The sequence below is a fragment of the Geospiza fortis genome, unplaced genomic scaffold, assembly GCF_000277835.1.
Source record: "Geospiza fortis unplaced genomic scaffold, GeoFor_1.0 scaffold128, whole genome shotgun sequence".
In the NCBI taxonomy this organism is placed as follows: domain Eukaryota; kingdom Metazoa; phylum Chordata; class Aves; order Passeriformes; family Thraupidae; genus Geospiza; species Geospiza fortis.
The window spans coordinates 1,090,266-1,112,134 of record NW_005054420.1 but is presented as its reverse complement, the minus strand read 5'-3'; the positions used below and the strand labels follow the sequence as shown (position 1 = coordinate 1,112,134).

Below are 21,869 nucleotides of genomic sequence, written 5' to 3'. Positions count from 1 at the left end.
AACCATGGCAAACAACAGCATCCACCCAGGGCCCTGAAAATACCTGTATGTTTGGATTTAAACCACCCACATATTCCTTTCAGTTCATGTCTAAAGACTTCTTGGTCTTAAAAACCCTTTAAGACGTTTCATTTGCTTAAACAAGGTCAATAAATCAAATAGGAAATTTACTCCATGTCCCTCATGTCTCCAGCTGTACTTGGGAAGGGAAACCTTGGGCAGCAACAACTTTGGAGGCAAACAGGCTGAACAATGTTTGTTAAAGAGAAGCTGTGGGCAGCTGTCCTTTGCCAAGAGATTTGTGCTCTCCTAATTTTATGTGATTGGAACCACATGATGGATGGACAAGGTGTTCCCTGAACTAGCAAGGCTGACTCAGGGCAGGAAGAATTTCAGTCAGACAAGCCCTGACATGAAGGAGCAGGAGGCAAGAGGAGGCTGGCTGGGATGAGGAGGTGCAGCAGGAAGGGCAGGGAGGGACTGAACCCAGAGCAGAGTGGCCACATCCCTTCCCTACAGAGATCAGCCCACCTGCAGCACCTCAGAGAGGAGGAAATCCCACCTGGAGCAGGGATGGACACCAGGCAGGTGGGAGAACAGGCTGTGCTCCTCGGGGGGAGAATCCCTGGGTACACACAAGAGTATTGACAGGCAGGAAAAGGGAGAGAAACCACTTTTAACTTGGAGATGAGGAGGAAAGATGAATCTAGGACAAGGCAGATCTATCAACTGAGATGGGAAAAGAGGTGAACCAAGTGACTTCATCTTGCTAGACAGAGGGGGAGATCGAGAAACTAAAGAAAAACTGCTGATATAACATTAACAGATGGCTAAAATAGGATGGCAAGATGTGTATTCAAATGCTGCATCTCAGAGATGAAAAGAGCAGGGCAGCTCAGGTACATGGCACAGAGGAAGGGCAGAGCCCAGGACAAGGCCACAGTCTCCATGTCTCACTTTGAGGAGCACAGAAGGTGCAATAGCAACCAAAGTTACCTGAGGAGCAAATCAGCTGCTGCACTGCTCACTCAGCTGAGGTCAGAGACAGGCAGGGGTAGGGCTGGATGAGCTTTGAGACCTGGAGATTGCACTGCAAACACCTGCCCTTGGCACCACCAGGCTGCATCAAGTTTGAACAACTGCCCCTCTCAACCTCCTGCCAGACACCTGACCACGCCACCCACACCCTCCCAGAAAGTTATTTATGCATAAAGAACAGTGTTATCTCTGTGCAAATAGAAATATTAGGGCAACATCCTGACTGTGCTGCTCTGCTGTACCAATCTTTGCCTTCTCCCCTTCACAAGTGTTCCAAGCTCCTCTTCCACATTTCCCCAGCTTCTGAACTAGGCAAAAATCTACTTGGTGAGACACATGAGAGCTTCTGGATTCTTGTTCTGAATCCCTTTTTTTTAAAGGGAAATTGAATCTTTCTGTAAAATATGTTGTCCTTAATCAATCTCCCTTGCTCCCTCTGTGATATCTGTGGCAGGGCTTGGATGAGATGAGCTTTAAGGTCCCTTCCAACACAAACCATTCTGGCATTCAATGGCACACAAGAACTCTCAACAAAAGACCTTGGTGGTAGCACAGAGTTGAATGCATTGATGAATTAGTGTGACATTGGAGCTTTTCCAGAAGAACACTGGTACAGTGACCTACATGTTTTTCCATTTCTACAGCAAAAAGACCAGTCTGGTCACCAAGAACTGAGATGTATTTGCTCCCCAGTTACACCAGCACTGCTCCCCTGTGTTTCCTTTGCACTGTCAGCGGCACCAAGTGGAATGAACACAAGTGCCCTAGCAGTGTGTGTGCATTTCCCCACCTGCAGGGTGGTGCTCTGGTCGGAGAAGGGGGAGCTGAAGAAGGTGGTGACGATGCTCATGACGATCTCGGTCACGTACTTCTCCAGGATGGAGTCCGCGTGCTTCCTGTCGCTGGTGTTGTTGCAGGCCTGCAGCACAAACCACAGCAGGTCAGGGGCAGCTCACCAGGGCACCAGAGACCGGAGTTCCTCGTGTCACACTGTCCTGGTCCCAGCAATGCAGAGACACTGGGGCTCTGCATCTCCAGCCCACGCCGGAGCAGAGCCAGAGCTGCTCCTGGTTTGGTGTGCTGGCCCAGAGCACGGCTGGGGGAGGGAAAAAACCACAGAGTCCTGGAGGAAGGCAAGAGCAGGATGGGGAGCACTGAGGTGTAATGCTTTCGTATGGGGAAATACTTGGAATCCCAGGCAAAAAGCCATATGGCCAAATAAACACCAAGCCTGGAAAACAATCTGTCCTGACCTGCCAAAAAACGCTGAGTGCTGCTCAGGAAGGAGCTCAGTGATGCTGCCAGAATAAGCAGGCCAGGTGGCAGGACAGAAAAGGCACTGGACAAAGGAGCAGGGTGTGGAGCTTCACTGAGCTTTAGTTTGGGCTTGGATTTTTTTCTTTTAAAAAGGAAAATATGAATGTGTTCCATGGAATATGACTAATGAAATCCACAGGCACAAGGAAAAGGAGGCACATATTTGCAGGAACAGAGTATTCAGGGTACTTATTGCCTTCATGCACTGGGATGTCTTATCCCAGTGCTCTGGAATAAAGAGGTTTTTAAGCTGAATTCAGTTCCTTGGTGCAGATACATTACCCGACAGATGTCCACCAGGAAGTTCTCAAACAGCTTCCACATGTGATTACTGGTGTAAATTTCTTTCATTTCTACTTCTGTGTCCACATAGCAGTGATTCAAGAAGTTGATGTATGCTATTTTGACCTAAAAGTAGAGAAAATAATTCATAAAGAATAAGAACCTGAATGGTGGTGTGAATGAATATAATGTCACATTAAAAGTGCTACATAGATCATTTGGATTTCTGCTTCTTCCTTTCACTTAAACACTGGTGAAATTTAATGCCATGAATAGCAAGACACCATCCAATAAAAAACCCCCAGGATTACTGCAGACAAAACGTCAGCATAATAATAATTTCCAGTTCTGCAGAACCATCTGTTCAAGGTTAGCAGCACATCCATAAACCTCTCTGCCTCAAGAACCCTATAAAATAACCAAGTACAGCATCACATTGCCACTTGCAGGGTAAGGAGGAAGTATGAAAGGATTTAACTTGACTATCCAGGCTGGCTGGGGGTGCCAACAGCAGCAGCAGGGAAGGGCTGCAGTTCCCAGCTCGTTGCCCACCTGCACCAACCCCAGCAGGATCAACCCTCTCTCACCCAAACCCAGCACATTCCTAACACAAACAGCCCAGCTCTCCTGCAAGCCCTCACCTCAGGTATGCAATCCTCGTGGGTCACCACCCTGACAATGTCATCCAGAGGGAGGAGGGAGTTGCATTTGATCTCTGTGTAGACGTTTTTGCCCTCTGTGCACACAGCCAGCAGCTCCACCAGGTGGATGTGGTACATCAGGGGGCTGTTCTCATCCATCCGGTCCCTCTCCGACCTCATCATCTGCACCAGGGTCTGGAAGGAGGCTCTGTCGTTGTAGAACACCAGCACATCCTCCCCTGCATTCACCAGCTGTGGGCCAAGGAGAGCATTCCATCAGCAGAGCCAGGCCTGGGATCCCCCCACAGCATCCCTCTAATCTCACGGGGGCTGTCCCACTGCTGCTCCCCAGCCCCTCAGGGACACAGGGCTCCAGGAGGACATTTCCCATTTATCTGACCCCTTCTGAACCACTGAGGAAATTCAAAGCCAGCCCAGCTGCCTGCTAGCCAGAAGTTTTGCCAAGAAGTTTGTGACTTTCCATTGTGCCTTTCCATGTCACCCCAGGTGACTTCCTAAGGCAGCTGTGGACAGCCCAGTGCTGCTGGAGAGCTGCCCAGGGATGGGAGCACTGCAGGGCTCACTCCTTCCACCCCTCCCAACAAACATCAGCCGTTTTCCAAGGCCAGTGACACGTCAAGTCACACACTGGAGATTTCTTTCAGCTTCACATCTGACACCTGGCTGGCCACGATTTCAGAGCAGCTCAGACCTCCTGGAACTCCAGGAAGGGAAGGAGATGGAGCAAACTGAGCCCTGGTCCACTGCTGAGCACACAGCTGGAGGGATCCAGGGCTGTCCTCCCACAGCGTTGGGGAAAAACAGCAGGGTAAGATGTAGAAGAAAACCCTCAGGGGAGCTGCTGACCTTGGGGGAGCCCCTTGCTGAGCATCTCACACTCAACTAAGTGTTGAGAAGCTCATGGAGCTGGTTTTGAGCTGAACAACAAAATATGAAAGATTTTCGATCCACCCATCAGGATTGATGCTCAAAAGCCAGACTGGACAAATCTGATCCTGGGGCTCCCCCTGCTGAGGAGGCCAAAACATTCCAACAGATGTGCAGATCTGCCAAACAGATCCCATCCAATATCCCCCTTAAAGGCTTTCATTCACCCTTCTCTGACCTCTCCCTTTTACCCTGGCTCCCCAGTTTCCAGTTACCCACACACCTAAAGCCAATCCTCATCTTCTTCCTCTTCACACTTGAACAGCTCAGTAAGCACATCTTGCTAAGACTATCTGCAAGGGCTTGGGGAGACAGGACAAAGGGGCATGGCTTCAGATTGAGAGCAGGTTTAGATGGCAGAAAAATATGGGTGAAGAAGGCTTGGCACAGTTGCCCAGAGAAGCTGGGGCTGCCCCATTCCTGGAAGTGCCCAAGGCCAGATTGGATCGGGCTTGGAGCACCCTGGGATAGTGGAAGGTGATCCTATGGTGGTTCTAAAATTTCATTAAAAAACTCTCATCAAAACGCTATCATGGTGAAATTCTCCTTCTGCTTTAGTGATCTTGAAATTAAACTACTTCTCTTCAAGCCAATTTTGCTAGACAAAGGCACCCTTGCTTCATAACCCCACCTACATGCTGCTGGGTACAGGCCTGGGAAGAAACTCGTGCCATTAACAACCAACCCCTCGTTACACCTGTGAGTCTGGAGCTCAGAGAGCTTTTGGTCACAAAAAGCCTGAGCTTCCTGGGAGCTGTAATGCTCTTTTTGCATGGTGAGAGCTGTCAGCTTCTTGGCAGTCCCCGAAGCGAGAGGATCAATTTGTCATGTTCACCAACTGCTATGTGCAAACTTCTGTTCAGACCCTGCAAATCTCTGCAGCTCTCACCTCAGCCATTACCATATCTTGGCATTTCTTAATGAATTTCCCCTCTGCCTTGACGATGGTCTGCAGGAACTTGATGTACTGAACGTTCCTGCCGTGCGTCTCGATGCAGTGGACGAAGTGCTGAACCACGCGCTCGTTGATCTCGCTGCAGAGCTGGAAGTTGTTCATGAAAATGTGCTGCATTGTCACTGCTTCCAGGATCTGATGGAGGGCATGAAAGGGAGCAAAAAGTCAGAAAATCAACAACATCCCCACTAGGGTTAGAATAAAGCCAAAACTCCTACAAGCACAGGGCTGAAGGGAACTTTGCTGAGGACCTCAGCTTTCAACACCACTGCTCCTATCTCAGCCTATTTTTCACTCCACTTCAGCCTCTTGAACTTTCTACACTGAAACTGCCCTAAACAAACATCTTGCCAACTTTTGAGGCTTTAGAATGAAAACAAAATGTGACCTCTTCAACCAATCTTGCAACAGAACAGCCCCAGAGGTATCACCAAGGACAGTGCAGTCCCTTCTCTTGCTAGAATAAAAAAATAAATCATGGCCTGAGGTTATTCTTACCCCTGGGTTAAGGAACAGGTTTATGTGCTTGTGCAGCAAGGCCTGGTTCTGTTGGTTCCCAGCACAGAAGTTCTGCAGGAACTCGTGTGCAAGCTTCATTATCTCCTGCATCCTTGTGTCTTCAGCCTGGGATTGCATGACAAAGAAGAGGGGGTTAAAAAGAATCCAAAGGTTCACCTTGAGGTGAGCACAGGATGAGCCACAGCTCCAGCAAGGGAACTGTCACGTCTCTCACACCCCGAAGGAAAACAAACCTCCACCCAGTTCACAGACGTTTGGGATGAGCTGGGCCAGCTCCACGCTTCCAAAGAGCATCAAAAATAAAACCCATAATAGAAATTACAGTAGTTTATTCTCTGAAAGTGCCTATTCCACAGCCAGGCCTGCCAGCAACGTGCTTTAGTCACTTCTGCTCTTCTGAACATCCCAGCCCCTTGGCCAAACCACACATCATCACCTCGGGGCTGCCCAGGAGAGCTGCCACGTCCCGCTGCAGCCCTTCCGCAGCCACGCACGGGGAAGCTCAAGGCAAAGCAGCCATGGAAAGCTGCTTTTGCACCAGCCCAGCCCAATCTATCTTTACTGGAACCTCCACGTTCCTTGCAGCCTTCCAAGCACCGCTGAGGAACCAGTGCCCTTCCTCCGACGTCAGCGTGGATTCCCAGCTCACCGATGGCAGGAGCCGCGCTTTGGAAAATTACTGCCTGTTTTTATTTTTAAGGAATTTCGTATCTTCCCAAGGGTGAAACCCCTTCCACACTGCCTGTCTGATGCACATTCACATGTATGGGACAGAAAGGTGATGAGAAGGCGTTGAAAGGTGTTTTTGCTGCTGCTTTTTCAGCAAAATGTGATGCAAGAAACCACGAGAATTAACATTAATCAAAGCTACTGTGCAGGATTACTGGTTCTCAGAAACCTGATGAGTTTGAAAGAGAGGACAGCAGAGTGACCAGGAAAATGTGCAGAGGTGCCTCACCTCAGTACTGATAAATACCTGTCAGCTGTGATTAATGAGCAGCCAACGTGATGACCTCGGGGTGTGCTGTATCAGCACAGCCTGGTGCTCTGCAGGCTCACAGGCACAACCCAGCCCCAGTGGGCTCCAGCCTGCACAGCTGCCAAGTTTTAGCCCTGTTAAGGCTAATTAGGAGCAGCAGACCTCACCTGGAGAGTCACTGGGTATTTATTCACCTCTAAGGGGGAGTTTAGGACTCTACAGCTGCGGGAGGGTCTGTATACACTGCTCATAAAACCCCTGGGGAATGAGACACCCTCCCTTCCCTCCTTGTCCCCAGGATGGTGCTCACACAGCTGCCTCACAACGAGGGTCTTGCTTCCATCAACACAGCTTAACCTCAAGGCAGCACCTGCCTCACATGAAAAGCTCAGAGCTGAGCCTTAATTCTGAAGTATGATTTGTGAATATTTCTTCAGGCAATCTGTATATTCAAAGGCTTAAAATAAACAGAGTTTGTCTGAGCTCCTTATTTCTGAGAGTGGGTATTCTGTAGACTATGAGGCAACATAAACCAGCCTCTGTGCATCCAATCCACAGGGAGGAGGTTCAGAAGATTCAGAGGAGGTATGAAAAGCCTGTCAGCATGACACACAGCCCCACCTTCTCATAAGGGATCTGCAGCAGCTCCAGCACCACGGCGTGAGCTCCCATGTTCCTCAGGAGTCGCTGCTGCTGCTTCCTGCTCTTCCTCACCGAGGCCCCCTCCTGCACGCAGAGCTTGCTGAGCCGCAGCAGGATCTGCAGGAGACACTGGCCTTAGAGCCCCAACTCTGGCTTTCCTTCCAGAGAACGCCAGGTCCCAGAGAGCAGCACCAGGGACCAACTCATCTGCAGGAGCAGAGCGGCTCCAGGCAGCCCCTCGTGGCCCAGGCTCCATCCGTGGCATCTGACTAGGGCTGCTGGACTTGGATGATCCTTGTGGGTCCCTTCCACCTCAGGACACTCTACAGTTCTGAGATTCTATGCTCCTGCAGAACTCAGCCATGTCAAGTGAACACAACACCAAGCTCCACAGCAGAGCCACAGACACACCTTCAGCTCACACCACACCAGCACCCCAGCACGTTCTTCATCTGGTATTTTCTACATTAAATTTCAACAGCACAGTGGCTTTGAGTGCAAGGTACTCAGGACAGGGAGAATTAAATGGCTTCTCCCCTTGCTTACTGCCTTTGTAGTCCTTAACAATAAAAATATTGTGTTACCATTGAAACAGCAGCAAACGTCACGTTTCTCACTACTCCATTCTTAAGGAAAGAATACACACGTTGTGCTTATTCTATCCTGGCTTCCCATTCAAGTTGGGATTTGTTATTACTCAGCAAATAGTTTCCACAATGGCAGAGTGACTCAGACTTTCCTGGGTGCCTCCCTCTGACTGCAGCTCTCCAGAGCTCTGTTACTCATTTACACTTCCAGTGAACTATCAAGAAGCAAAGTTTTACCTCTTTTACTACCCGGTAGTTGTAGCTGCTAGTACTTTCAGGCTTTTGAGACTTGCTGTGACCTTCCTGAGGATAAAATCAGACAATTTATTAGTAGCTTATACTACTGTCTACATGAAGGCTAAAATTACCGTTCTAGGATAGCGCCCGCTCTCCTCCTGGGAAGGACTGTCATCCTCCAGCTCTGACAGCCTCAGAAAAACACATACAATTATCCTGTCAAGTCACATTGACCTCTAGGACACAAAACAAGGTGAGGGAGGGATGATTTCAGAGTCAGCAACCTCCCATCCTTCGCCTGTCACATTCTGTCTCTAATCAAGTCTCCCCTCAGAAAAAAACCCCTTCCTTTCTCTCTATTGTTATTCAACTGTCACTGCACAAATACCAAGAGATTCCTCACAGCAACGTGTACAAGAAAAGCAACAAGTGGATTACTTGTATTTACTTCCAGCAATAAATGTTCCTAAACCAGGGACTGCTTCTTGCATCCCCTCATCCAGTCTTTCCTGATTGCAAATTACATGGAAACAAGATACTCAAAGACTTCTAAGCCAGATGTGCACGTGGGGAAAATCCTTTGTTATCAGGTAGAGATAAAGCACAGTTCTCTGCTGTCACCTGAGCAGCTCACAGCTCTGCCCTTACCTTACTTGAGGTACTTTTGATTGCACAAATCCCGTGCCACTGGTCAGTGCTGAAAGGGGAGCCAGAGCAAACCCAAACCAGCCCTGTCAGACCCTAAAGGTGACACCTCAGGGGCTGCTACTGGGCATCACCTGGCTCAAGTTCTCCTCTCATTCCTGCCTCAACCTGAAAGCAGTACAGAGACCCTCACCTAGGCAGTGTGCTGGGAAGATGGGCCTTGTCACAGTTCTGACAGCAGCTACACCCTGCAAATACCCACCCAAATTCACACAAACACAACCCAATTACCTCTTTCTTCTTGTGCTCGTTTTCACCTGGCACACTGTCCATGGCCTCATCAGGACCTTGGCCTTTGTACACCCAGAGCTCAGATTTCTCCACTATTGACCTCAGCTGGTCCAAATCTTGTTTGATCTGCTTGTAGTTGTCAACATCTTGGCTGGTAACGAGCAGTTGAACCTTACAGGGAGGCAGAGCCATGAGTTGCACAAAAAGGGCTGGGTTCAGCTGCCATAAATACATTCAGATGAGGAATAACTCTCTCCAGACACACAGGTACCTGCTTGAAAGCCTGAAGGACCTCTTGTCTCTGGCTGAAGTGCCTGAAGAGCAGCTGCAGTGCACCAGACACCAGGGGAGGGTAATCGTGCATCGTTAAATGCAGCAGGACCCGGAGGAAAGTCCTGCCCCCGTGATCATCCAAATCCAGAGGGGTGTTCTCCTCACTGGAAACACAGCAGGAGTTAACCAGCACATCAGACTGAGGGTCCCAGCAGCTTCTAAATTCTCTTAGCAGTGGCAGAAAACCTTTTTTTCTTACTTTTAAATAAGGGGGGAAATCGTACAGAGATATTATTGTAGCATTGAGCTGAGATGCACTAATCCTGCACCTTGGCTTTCACCCACAGCACAGAGCCCTCCCCTGATGATCCTTCTGGCTGAAGAACCCCTGTTCCTTATCTCTGGATCCAAATGGACCCTACTCTGAGCTGCATCAAAGCCATTTTATTAAAATCAAGCTGTTTTCCCAGTCCCCACTCCTTGGGAGCCCTCCAGCCTGGGCACTTCCTCTCGATTAGCACCTGTGAAGAGATACTTTCCTTCCACCAAAGATCCCCTCAGCTTGCTCCTCAATGTGTTCGAAGTCCAGGGCTCCTGAAAAAATAAACAGGAAAAATACATGAGGTCAGAGTGGCACCAAAGATGTTTTTCCAGCTTAAAAACAGTTCAAATGGCAAGTGGGACCTGAAACAATCATGGCATTGAAGATTCCAGAGTCTTCCCTAAGGCACACAACCTCATTATTCCTTGCCAAATAACCCACCTGGTACATTAGCTGGCATTTCCTGACTACTGCTTCCAGTGGGGGATTCGGACATCTGGGCATTGCTTTCATCAAATTCATGTTTAAATATGCAGAGCAGGCAGGAGATCCTGTAGTCCAACCGCACGTTCAGAATAAACTGATGACACAGAGGTAGGAGAAATGTTGAAATAATCTGTGTATTTCCACCACATCTACAATTCACACAAAGACATCAACTGAGCAGAGATGTGGATTTAACCTGGAAGAGTTACCCAGGGTGGAGAGGCCCTGGCACAGGGTGCCCAGAGCAGCTGTGGCTGCCCCTGGATCCCTGGAAGTGTCCAAGGCCAGGATGGGCAGAGCTTGGAGCAGCCTGGAAGGCGTCCCTGCCCATGGCAGGGAGTGGAACTGGATGAGCTTCAAGGTCCTTTTCAACACAAACCATTCTGGGATCCCATCTTTCCATGATAAGTAAATATCACCTTCAAAACCCCCAGAACTCTGTAATATTTTCCAGGGATTTCAGCGAGCATGATACACACACATAATAAATACTGATGAGTAAAACATTTTGGCAGGGTTTTGGTGCCTCATTCCTGTGTGATGCCGATATCCTCACCCCAGGAAAGGAAAGCAGCACTTCCATCTCCATCCTGAACACGTGCTGCTGTCCTCCCGGGGTGCTGGGACACAGGAGCAGGACACGAGCTGCCAGGAGCCAGGCTGTGCCATGCAAGCCAGCACTTCAGCTGGGCTGCACCAGCTGGTGCCACAGAAACCTCCAGCCTAGCAGAGACCACCTTCTCCACGGTCTTCCCCTTGAGGAAGGAGCTACATAGCCAAGAACACTCAGAGTTCTTGCAGCTTTAGGGGAAAATGCTTAATGCCAGCTTGCATGGCCCTGGTAGCAGGGAACACTGGCACACTGAAATACCCCCCTGCACATGCCAGGCCACGAGAGATGCTCTGCCTTGAGCTGAAATTAGCAATGGTGCAAGGAAGGAAGGGAGCCTCCCCTGCGCTGCACCTGCTGCTGAGGGAAGGGCAGAGCCTCCCACGGGGCAGGGGAAGGAACAGCAGGGCTCTCCTGCTGCTCTGCTGCCTTCACCCCCCAGGCTCTGGCAGCATGCTGACCCCCAGCTGATGAAGCTACTGAGCACAAACAGGACTCCCACACCCAGAGAGGGAGCATGCATCTCAGCTCAATAATTCTGAGTCAATAACGAGGGAAAATGTGTGCATCCCAAAGACTTCGGGGCGAGCAAGTGAGAAAGGCAGAGATGGAAGAGAGAGAGGCTGACTGTGCAGGCTGGAAATACATGGCAGGCTGAGGGCTCTGCCAAGAGGAGTCTCCAGGTCTCCCCATTCCTCAGGGCATTCAGATGGCCCTGCAGACCCTCAGAAATTGGGAAGACAACGGGGTGGAAAACAACATCTCTGCCTCAAGTCAGACACTCACAAATCACTGCTAAATACAAAAATGTCTACTGCAAACTCCTTCTAATAAATTCTTTCAATAATGGCACAATATTGTCATAAACAAGTTGGGAGCCCTGTGCCCGACAAGGTTACCCCTGCAATACTTTCCCAGTCTGAGAGTCAGAAGTACATTAAGAGGCAGCAGGACACAATTAATGCTGGAGGAGAGCACGAGGAGCTGCATCCATGTGGTACCTGGAGTATCTCGATGATCTTGAGCTTGGTGTCCATGACCAGGATGTCCTCCTTCTCTGGCTCACTCTGCTTGACATTGCCCTCGGGGGCAGCTGCCAGGGGAGTCATGGGCAGGAACCCCCCGCCCCTGAGCACCACCTGGGTCATCAGCTCCCCCACGCCGTGGATGGACCTCATCACATTGCTCCCTTCAGAGAGGAAACACAACGGTTAGTGTGCTGGAATGGGGCTGCACTGACAGGGCAAGGACCAGCCACAGCCTGCAATGGGAAACTGCTTCAGCATGACACATCCACACCCTGGGGACGGGGGAAGCCAACAGAAGCACTGCAGTGCTTGGAGAAGCCCCCTGCCCTCTCCCATCACAGGCACTACCCAGCTTTACCATGGACAGAAAGGAGTTCCAAGCACAGCATCGTGGGCCAGGCCAGGAGGGGATTGTCCTGCTCTGCTCTGCACTGGGGCAGCCTCCCCTCCAGTCCTGGAGGCAATGGGGGGCCAAAATGTAAGAACTAAAGATGTTAGAGAGCACCCAAAGGGGGCTACAAAGATGGGGAAGGGACTAGAGGAGAAGTGATACAAGGAGCAGTGAGATCTCTTGGTCTCTTCAGATGTGGCAGAGCACACTGAGGTCAGACCTCACTGGGTCCCCTCCCGAGGGGCAGCTCCCAGCTCTGCTCCCTGGGACAGGGACAGCACCCAGGGAACAGCTGGAGCTGGGCCAGGGCAGGTCAGGCTGGATTTTGGGAAAGGTTCATCCCCAGAGGGTGCTGGCACTGCCCAGGCTCCCCAGGGATGGGCACAGCCCCAGAGCTCCAGGAGCTGCCAGGGATGCCCAGGGTGGGATTGCTGGGTGTCTGCAGGGCCAGGAGCTGGGCTGGATGATGCTCGTGGGTCCCTTCCAGCTCAGGATGCTGTGTGGCTTCATTGTTCCACCCCACAGTGACATTTTGAGATGAACTAGAGCCACCCAAGAACTTTGTCCTACACTTTCCAGCCTTACCTTTACTTTCCTCGCCTTTTGCCATCTTGGTAATAGGGAAGATGGTAGTGATGTGCACACAGTCTAATATAGCAAGGAGGATTTTGGTTAGTCTGAGGAGGTCACAGAAGTTGTAGAAACCAAAATATATCAGATTTCTGGCTAAGTTAACAACCTACCAAAATAACAATAAAAAGCCTGATTAATACTAAACATTTTGCTATCACAGTCAAGTTGTCTAACACAGTGACAAGATCAAGAACCTGGCTGAGGGTCACATTTTATCACAATATCTGGGAATTCTGCAGGACTGTCTAATTCTACATCACAGCAGAAAGTCTTCTACTTGCCTACAAATACTGCAATGCTTGCAGTTCATGTCTGTATCTGCAACTGATATTCTATAACTCACACTGCATTTGTCTCATTACAAAACAGGGCAAGACTAGAGGGAAGGTACAGATAATTTCTATCATTGTCTTATAAAAAACATATTGCACCCACAAAGCTGAGCTTGGTAACTTCCAAGCTATAAAGTTCCCCCACAAGTCCACCCCATAAAGACCCACATAAAAATATCACATATAGGGCAAATGTTTAATGTAGCCCCATTATTAGAAGTATATGACATCAACTGTATTTTTTTCAGGATATCACAGCTTTTGTTAAATTAATGGTTATTTGTTGCATGGATTTGCAACATTTTATTTGCACCTATTTTAACAGGTCAGTAAGGCACAGGACACTTTTTCTCTTGGTGAACATCACTATGAGCTCTGGAGACTCTCTGTGCATACAAACAGTGTTTAATTTTTGAGATATTTATTCCAGTAAAGCTTGGCTTTGGAATAACACTGAGAGCCCAGAGACTAAACAAGGCTGATGCAAACCTCAGACATAAACTGATGTGCATTAATTGTATTTCAAGAACCATGACTGCAAACTCACAAAGTTCAGTGGGATTACTTGCATGAGGAGAAAGGAGCCAACTGAGGCTCAGGATTCACTAATTACACTCATAAATTACTTGCCAAACTACCTGGTGCTGAAAAAATAACCAACATGCCACAAAAAAAAAAAAAAGGATAAAATCAGAACTGGATAACTACCTCAAAAGTGAGCTTATTTTTCTCTTTATCAGAGAAAGGGAACCTCTGACACACCACATCTCTTAAATATTCCTCTACAAATTCCATTGTTTGTGCAAATCTCTCCTTAATTTCATCTTTGGAAGTTCCACTGCTATCATAGCTGAAGAGGGGAAAAAAAAGAACAAAACAAAAAAGAAAACAAAACAAAACTTAGCATGCAAATACACAGGGCTCTTTTCCCCCCAGTACAATTTTTCATTGGTTTGTCAAAATCTAAGAAAAGCTAAAGGCTGGTAAATAATTTATCCAAACGAGGGAGTCAGGACACTGACACCAGAATTTCCTGGCTTTTGTTGGTTTATCCCATATGCTCATTAGGTACTATTTTGAAACATCTGAGGACAACAAAAAAAAAAGATAATTTTGTCCCAAAAAACACAAAAAGCAACCTCATTATTTGAGTGGAAACAATGACAAGTGATGTGCAGCACTGAGGAGAATGGGTGGCCAAGAGAGACTGAGTGAGGATGGTATTTTTCCTCCAAATAAAATCAATATATATGCAAAACAGATATTAATTTTTAATATAAATTCTAGGGTTTTTTCTCAGTATGTGCAGAGTGACTTTGAGAAGGACACTCCCACCACCTCCCACAAAATACTTTTGCTTCCTGTTTGATCACTTATCACTGGTGAGCCTTTGCCAGAGCTAAAACAATTTGGTTTTATATTTTGGCCTTGAAATTTGATTTATTATCTACTACATCTCTCTCAGCAGAGAAAACCAGGCTGGCAAGCAGGGAAATACAAGAAATTACTGAACACCAATAATAACATTGACAAGACCTTGAATTCCTAAGACTTAACTTCAATTTTAGGTGTTCATTTTCTCCAACTGAAAAAAATAAGCTCTGAAGAGTTGAGCACTATAAATTTGGAATTATTAATTATAGAATTAATACAAGTGGTCAAGAAACCAGGTGCCTGCTCCAGCTGTGGTTTTGTGTAGGTTTCTGAGCACTGTGCCAGAGGATTTTCCACTGGAAGTTCAGGAATGTGTCCTTGTTTGAGCATCTTCCCCCTGTTTCTGCTGGTGGTGGTGAGCTCCCATAAGGACAATCTGTTCTGAGGGGACCACACTCAGAGGAAATGGCCCCAGACTGGGGAGGTTTAGAGAGATTTCAGTGAAAGTATCTTCACTGAAACAGTGGTCAAGCCCTGGAACAGGGGGCCCAGGGCAGTGGTGGAAGCACCATCCCTGAAGTGTCCCAAAGATGTGTGGATGTGGCACTTGGGGACACGGCTCAGTGCTCAATGTTGGACTTGAGCTTGAAGGGCTTTCCCCAGCTTAACAGTTCTGTGGTTCTCCAACCAAATGAGGCAGGAGGAGAGAGGTCCAGGTCAGGACTTGGCCAGGTCCAGGTCACTCCACGGTCACATCACCCAACACGCTGTGACCACTGAGCTCACCCCACACACAGGGAGCTTATCTCATTCTCAGCAACACATTATGGGATGTTTAATTTATTTACAAACAGCAACTGTATAAACAAAGCACGACTTCAGGACTGATCCTGCCTTAAAAACCCAGAGCTGTTGCATATGGGTGAAACCTTGTAAAGTCCTGGCTCAGGCCTGGTGCTTGGGCTCAGTACAGCTGATGGCTGGGCTGACAAGGATCTGTGAGAATCAGCTGGCACATGAGAATCAATCCTGTTCAGAATCAATCCTGTCCAGAATCAATCCTGTCCAGAATCAATCCAGCAATCATCCCTGTCCCAGGGGAACCAACCTGCACCTGGGAGCGGAGGGACTGGTACCTGTGGGAAGCATCTTCTACCCAGGAGACAAGAATGCAAACGTCTTTAGAGAGGAAAGTCTTTGGCAAGCTCTAGCAACTACTAACCAATGAACTGAGTACCAACCAATTCAAATGAGACGGGATACTTTCAGAAAGCCACATAAACACGAGCAGAGAAGAAGAAAGCTGGGTGAAAAGGCCCCGTGTCCATGCCAGCCGTGCCCCGAGCAGCAGCAGCCCCGCACTCACTCGTCGATGGCGATCTCGGAGGGGATCTCGGACCAGAGGCGGGCGTACTTGACGGGGGTCACCTGCTCCTGGGGGTCCCTGTCCACGTGCATGTGCAGCATCAGGCGGCAGAAGGAGGCGCGCAGGTCGTAGGGCAGGTTCTCGTCGGCCATGCAGCGCAGGATCAGGTCCACGTCCAGCTGCCCCGAGATCTCGTTGATGGCCAGGTACTGCCGGTCCAGGCACATGCGGGCAAAGAGGTTCAGCTGGTACCTGCAGGGGAAAGGATAAAAGGAAATTATGTGTGTTAATTTATGTAGGCTTGAGGATTATGGTTTAATTTCCTATGTAAAATGTGTGTATATATATATATATTTTCTTTACACAAAGTATATATATACATACACACTTTATATAAATATATATACTTTAACCATTAGAAACAAAGCATATAAAAATATATAAATAAGCATATAAAAATATATAAGCATATATAAATATATAAAAATAAGCATATAAAATAAATCTAACAAGCAGATATAAATATATATAAAGTATACTTTATATCCACAAAAATATATGTAGTATATATATATAAAGCAAAGAGCTTCAGCTGGTATCTTCAGGGGAAAAGGGAAAATAGAAAATTATATGTGTTAATTTATGTGGGCTTGATGAATATGGTTTAATTTCCTGTGTAAAATACATATAAATATGTATATAGAATCTACTTTAACCCTTAGAAACAAAGCATATATAAATATATATAAAGAAGCATATAAAAATATCTATAAGTAAGCATATAAAAATATATTTAAAGTATACTTTATATCCACAAAAATATATATAATGTATATATAAAGCAAAGAGGTTCAGCTGGTATCTTCAGGGGAAAAGGGAAAAAAGAAAATTCTATGTGTTAATCTATGCATGGTTGAGGATTATGGTTTAATTTCCTGTGTAAAATACATATAAATATATATATATTTAAACTACTTTACAAACAAAATACCTACTTTGAAAGCAAGTATGTTTTAAAAAACTTTTATCTAAGAGGTCTCCTTTTGAGCTCCAACAGGATCAAATAAAACCAGGTATTAGGAATTTTCCTGCAAGAATCATTTGCATGAAAGAAACTATTCAAAACAAAATGGTTATTTAAACAAATAATCTAGTTGTGCTTTCTGCACTGCCACAATTGAGTCTGTCAAATGACTCTCAGGGGTTTATAACCCAGACACAGGAATTTGGTCTGGGCTGAAACCTGACCTTACACTATGCCAAGAACTCTGTGTCTTGTCAAGTCATCTGGAAACCTCACCCGTGTCAGAGCTGCCCAAAGCACGGCCCGGGCTGTGCAAACAGCCCAGCCTGGGGCACCAACGCAGCTTCACGCTGGTGCTGCTGCCAATGCAGGAGCACTAAAGGCCTGGGGAGAAAGCAGGAGGCACAGAGAACAGAAGTGGCTTCCTGCAAACCAAAAGCAAAGCCATCCACACACCCAAATCCTGCAATTCCCAAGTGGACAGGGAATCCAGTGGTCACCTGCAGGGGATTTTCCAACCCCCACCGGCAGGAAACCAAGCACAAAGTGCTTGAAAAATTCAACACACTCAAAGCTGAACTATTTTTAAAAATCAGTTTAAACTGGGTCATGTCAACACCTGGACTCCTCACCACGAATAACTCTGTGCTTTCAGCTCTCACTCCTGAGAGCCTTCACCCTCCCTCTCTGAAGGCTGTTTAGTGCATGGAGCAGGAGCTTTGCTCCCCAAGCACAGCCTGTGCATGCAGAGCTCCCCAGGCAGCCCTGCTGAGCTGGGAGCTGCTGGCTGCGGCTCACCTGTAGTAGCTGAGCACGTCCCTGTCCTCCTTCTGCCCCTCCTTGGCATCCTGGGCCAGCTCCCGGATGCTCTTGCTGCGGATCTCCTTGTTGCTGTCCCTCCAGAACAGCCACACTTCCTCCTCGTCCTCTCCAACCTCCAGGGCATTTTCTCCACTCGACACCTCCTCAAACTCAAATCGAGAGAGCACCAGCCTGGGGGAGAAGGGGAGGTTACATTGCAGACCCACATACATCCTTCACATCACTTTTAAGACACTTGCTAAAATGCATCTTGCCCTTTCAGCAGTAGCATTTTGCTACACCAAATCATTGGGGTGTATTATTGAAAGCATTAGATTATAAGCTTTCCATTCAACCTTAAGAAGATGAACATTTCAGCTCCTTTCAAGTGAGAAGGATGAAGAAACAAGGAAGTTAAAGACACATAATAATGGACTTTCAAAAGCTTCTTTACAGGAGAACTGATTCAAAGATCATTCAACAGACCAGGAAAAGACATGGGAAAGAAAAATTGATTCATTCTGTATCCCATAAATGCCAAATGGATCAGAACTTCTTTCTGTTTATGCGATAAAGTTACTAGAAATAAATCAGCTGCTGATACTAAAAAGGCTTCCAGCAAACAAAGTATCAACACCTGAAAAAAACCCAAATTAAATACTCAAGGACAAATAAGTGATGTACCAATACTAAGAGCTCATGGAAATAAATACAGCCTTTATGATTTCATGGCAAGAATTAAATGTGCAAGTATACTCTCAGCCATTTGTGTTTTAAATACTACCTGCTTCCCTTTTGCAGTGTTTTGATAATGTTTATCTATTCCCTAGTACATATATTGAATAAAGCCATTTTTACCAAAGACAAAGGGGATTTGGTGCTTGCTGTGAGGCCTCAGCAATGGCAGAGCAGAGCTGGAGACCCAAACCCCGCTTCAGTGGGAGGAAAGGTGAGCAGAGCTGGAGCAGCTTGTGCTCTGCTGCCAGCTGAGCTCCCTGAGAGCTGGGGGAGGATCAGCCCAGGAGCCTGCACACCCCCCTGCACAAAAAGTCTGTGAGCTTTGGATCAAACAGGAGAGATCTGAGGGGCTTCTGCCTGCGGGGCTGAGGATGCACCTGGCAGACACACCTGCTGTCCCCAGCCCTGCTCCCTGTGTTTGAAAAGGATCCCACACAATTAATTCCCTGCCTCCCTGGGACGTGCCAGCAGCGTGCTCAGCTCTGAGCCACCTTCCTTCTGCTTCACACCAGGAGAGCCATCTTGAAAGGCACAAACTTACTTGGTTTCAATGAGAATGTCTGCATTGGCTGGGTTCAGCACGGCCTTACAAATCAGCTCCTGTGTCACGGGAATAGACTTGTTCATGGAGACACACAGATCCGAGAGGTAATCCAAAAACCTGTTGGAAAGCACGAGCCAAGAGGGTATCAATCACTGTTGAAGTCTACACTGAAGCAATCTACATTTCAGGAAGCAAACATTCAGAACTCCACTTGAACAGAGCAGAGCAAGACTTGCTGCCCGAGGGGACGGCAGGGCGAGTGCCAGAACACAGTGAACTGGCTGTGCCTCCTCCCGAGCAAGCTGGCAGGTACAGACTTTTCCCAGAAGGAGAAAGGTAATCACATATTCAGAAATGCAGCTCTCACCTGGGCTCCCTATTTTTCCTCACGAGACTCACAAAGGTGTCAATCTCAGCAGCCGTGATGTGCTTCTCCAGGAGCTTGCGGTTGTTATGGAGCAGGGCTGTGATGGTGTCCTCAGCCAAGACATCATAGCCAATCTGCTTCTGCATGAAGCCAAACTGCTTGGCAATGTACTCCTTCAAAACACACAGGCAAGGAGCAAGGGGGTGTAATTAGCCCTCAGAATTCAAAATAATAACAGAAAACAGGTGGATGTTTGTCAATACCAACATTCCAAGGAGCACACTGAGTTGGATCCAAATTGTTTGTGTGAAAGAAAGCAAACAATGACAGACAACCTTAATACCTCTATCCCTCCCCTCTCTCCTGGGCTAGACAGCAGCAAGGCTTTTACACTTATCTGACAGGACCTTGTTTTTAATACATGGCAACAAAAACTGAACAGCCTTAATTTACAGGGCAACTTTCATTGGAGGCTGTAGTCAGCAAGAGTGGAAAGTCTTGTAATTCACCTGTGTGGGACAGTTAGAAATTCTGTTGTTTTCTAAATCTCCCTTAGAATCAGTGTAATTATGTTATAGTCTCTGATAGATGAAAAACAGAATGAAACTGAGCAATCCCCAAACCTCTTGCTGACTGTGCAGCCACAGCAGAGCAGGGTTTACTTTATGGGATAAAGCTTTTTTATTATTTGAGCAGAGGAGCCATGCTGGTGCCATTGATCATGACAGGGGTATTTCCAACCTGATTTTTCCTGTAGTCCTGCTGGGAATGCCTGAGCACCCTGTAGCAGAGCCTGCAGATGTGCCTGAAGGGCGCGTGGCGCTGGTCCCCCAGCTCCTCCAGCCGCAGCATCGGCCCGTCCCCGCTGTCCGTGAAGGGTGCTTGCAACAGCTTGAAAATCTGCAGGTTCAGTAAAAAACACAGACACAGCCCCATGAGGCACTGCCTTCTCCTGCTCATAACTAGTGCCAAAGCTCTGTGCCTTTGTATTTCAAAAGGTACATCAGAAATAGGCTGCAGTCACCATGGTTCTTGGCCATGGAGCAGCCCGGACAGGAGATGCTGATCACCTTTATTCAGCACCATCTGCTGGAATTGTTAGTTGCAGCAATGGTGAGCCTACAGCCCACTGCCCAGAGCTTGCTGAAAGCTGGAAACTCAAAGGGCCTTTTGAGTTTTGAGACCAAAGTTTCACAGAGCCACAGAATGGCTTAGGTTGGAAGGGACCATGAGGATGATCTTGTTCCAACCCTCTGCCACATGCAGGGACACCTCCCACCAGGCCAGGCTGCTCCAAACCCCATCCAGCCTGGCCAGGTTCTCTGTTACCAGGCTCTTTTTCCCAAGAACTCTTCCCATAGGCAGAGCTCAGGGAAAACCCCAGCCTACCTGCTTTAGAATATTCTGCTCTCTCATCAGCTTTTGCCGTTCTCTGTTAGGTTTAGAAAACACCACCTCAAGGACGTCCTGGCCAGAATTGGTTCCACCAGTAACAAAGTAGACCAAATCCTCCAACAGTTTGGTAACAGATCTACGGAAAAGCCAGAAGCTGTTAACATGAGAGTACAAATTCTCTGTGCTAAAAGAGCAATGCCAGGCTAAGTTTACACAGATTTCGAAATGCTAAGTGAAAAACTAACAGCAATTAGAGACTGGATAAAGCTTAGAGGTTTGCACTAGAACTTAAAATTAGAAACTAATGCTCCTCCATTGCTGCAGCCTCACTGTCCAACAGCTAAACCAGAGCAGCAGCAAGGCAAGAAAATCCCTTTAGGAGGACTCTACACCTGCCAAGTTCTATTTGGCACTTCTTTCAATTGCCACAAACCATAAATCAGGTGATAATCTCTCCCAAGGCCAAATAAAAGGCACTGGCTATGGAAGCACACGGGCCCTGGTGTGACACAGCCACCCCTGTGCTCTTTTTGTGTGGCCCCATTTCCACAGACACGGTCAGAGGATTTGCAGCAAGTCACATGTTCAGTCCTCACAAGATGGATTAGGAATTCCCACACTCCATTTGCAGAGGTATGCTGGGGATTAGTCCCCCAAAGCTCACAACGTTTCTCATGCTCTCACTTCATGGAGGACAAGAAAGGCTGGACAGACCAGGCCTGAGAACCTTCACTACGGACACAACAACATCAAATCTCATCAAGGAGGAAACAAAATCCCTTTTCTATCCCTTACTCTGATAAAACTGTCAAAGAAACAGTTACTGACTACAGGAAATAACATTATCTGATCCCAATTCTGGCTTCCTTACCTTCTTTCATTCTGGGTTATTGTTCCCTTTTCCAGCTTGCCAGCAATGGAACCCAAAACTTTGCTTGCATCATTTGCAAAATCCAAGTCCCGAACCTCTGCAGGAGAGACTGGCACTATAGCAAAAGCTTCTTTGTCCTCCTTCACTGGAGAGGTCCCAATCTGAAAGCCAGAGAAGCTTTATCAGCAAACCCCAAGGCAGAACAAAGCAGTGGCTCACACTCAGTGATAATG

At 47.5% G+C, this 21,869-nt stretch overlaps 1 protein-coding gene across 1 annotated transcript in view; it reads right to left on the bottom strand.

Annotated features, from left to right (window-relative positions):
• The window catches only part of ITPR1 (inositol 1,4,5-trisphosphate receptor type 1), a 144,493-nt gene that overhangs the window by 78,104 nt on the left and 44,520 nt on the right, over positions 1–21,869 (bottom strand). Inside the window, exons 13-33 of the mRNA XM_031061617.1 lie at positions 21,637–21,797; positions 20,760–20,901; positions 20,112–20,270; positions 19,371–19,543; positions 19,001–19,120; positions 17,719–17,913; positions 15,897–16,148; positions 13,865–14,006; positions 12,777–12,930; positions 11,774–11,961; positions 10,118–10,256; positions 9,894–9,948; positions 9,353–9,518; positions 9,082–9,252; positions 8,146–8,211; positions 7,301–7,438; positions 5,680–5,805; positions 5,116–5,316; positions 3,279–3,530; positions 2,638–2,763; positions 1,829–1,957 (exon numbers count right to left, since the gene is read on the bottom strand). Of these exons, the coding sequence (XP_030917477.1) occupies positions 1,829–1,957; positions 2,638–2,763; positions 3,279–3,530; positions 5,116–5,316; positions 5,680–5,805; positions 7,301–7,438; positions 8,146–8,211; positions 9,082–9,252; positions 9,353–9,518; positions 9,894–9,948; positions 10,118–10,256; positions 11,774–11,961; positions 12,777–12,930; positions 13,865–14,006; positions 15,897–16,148; positions 17,719–17,913; positions 19,001–19,120; positions 19,371–19,543; positions 20,112–20,270; positions 20,760–20,901; positions 21,637–21,797 (3,255 nt within the window). The remainder of the gene's footprint in view (positions 1–1,828; positions 1,958–2,637; positions 2,764–3,278; positions 3,531–5,115; positions 5,317–5,679; positions 5,806–7,300; positions 7,439–8,145; positions 8,212–9,081; positions 9,253–9,352; positions 9,519–9,893; positions 9,949–10,117; positions 10,257–11,773; positions 11,962–12,776; positions 12,931–13,864; positions 14,007–15,896; positions 16,149–17,718; positions 17,914–19,000; positions 19,121–19,370; positions 19,544–20,111; positions 20,271–20,759; positions 20,902–21,636; positions 21,798–21,869) is intronic.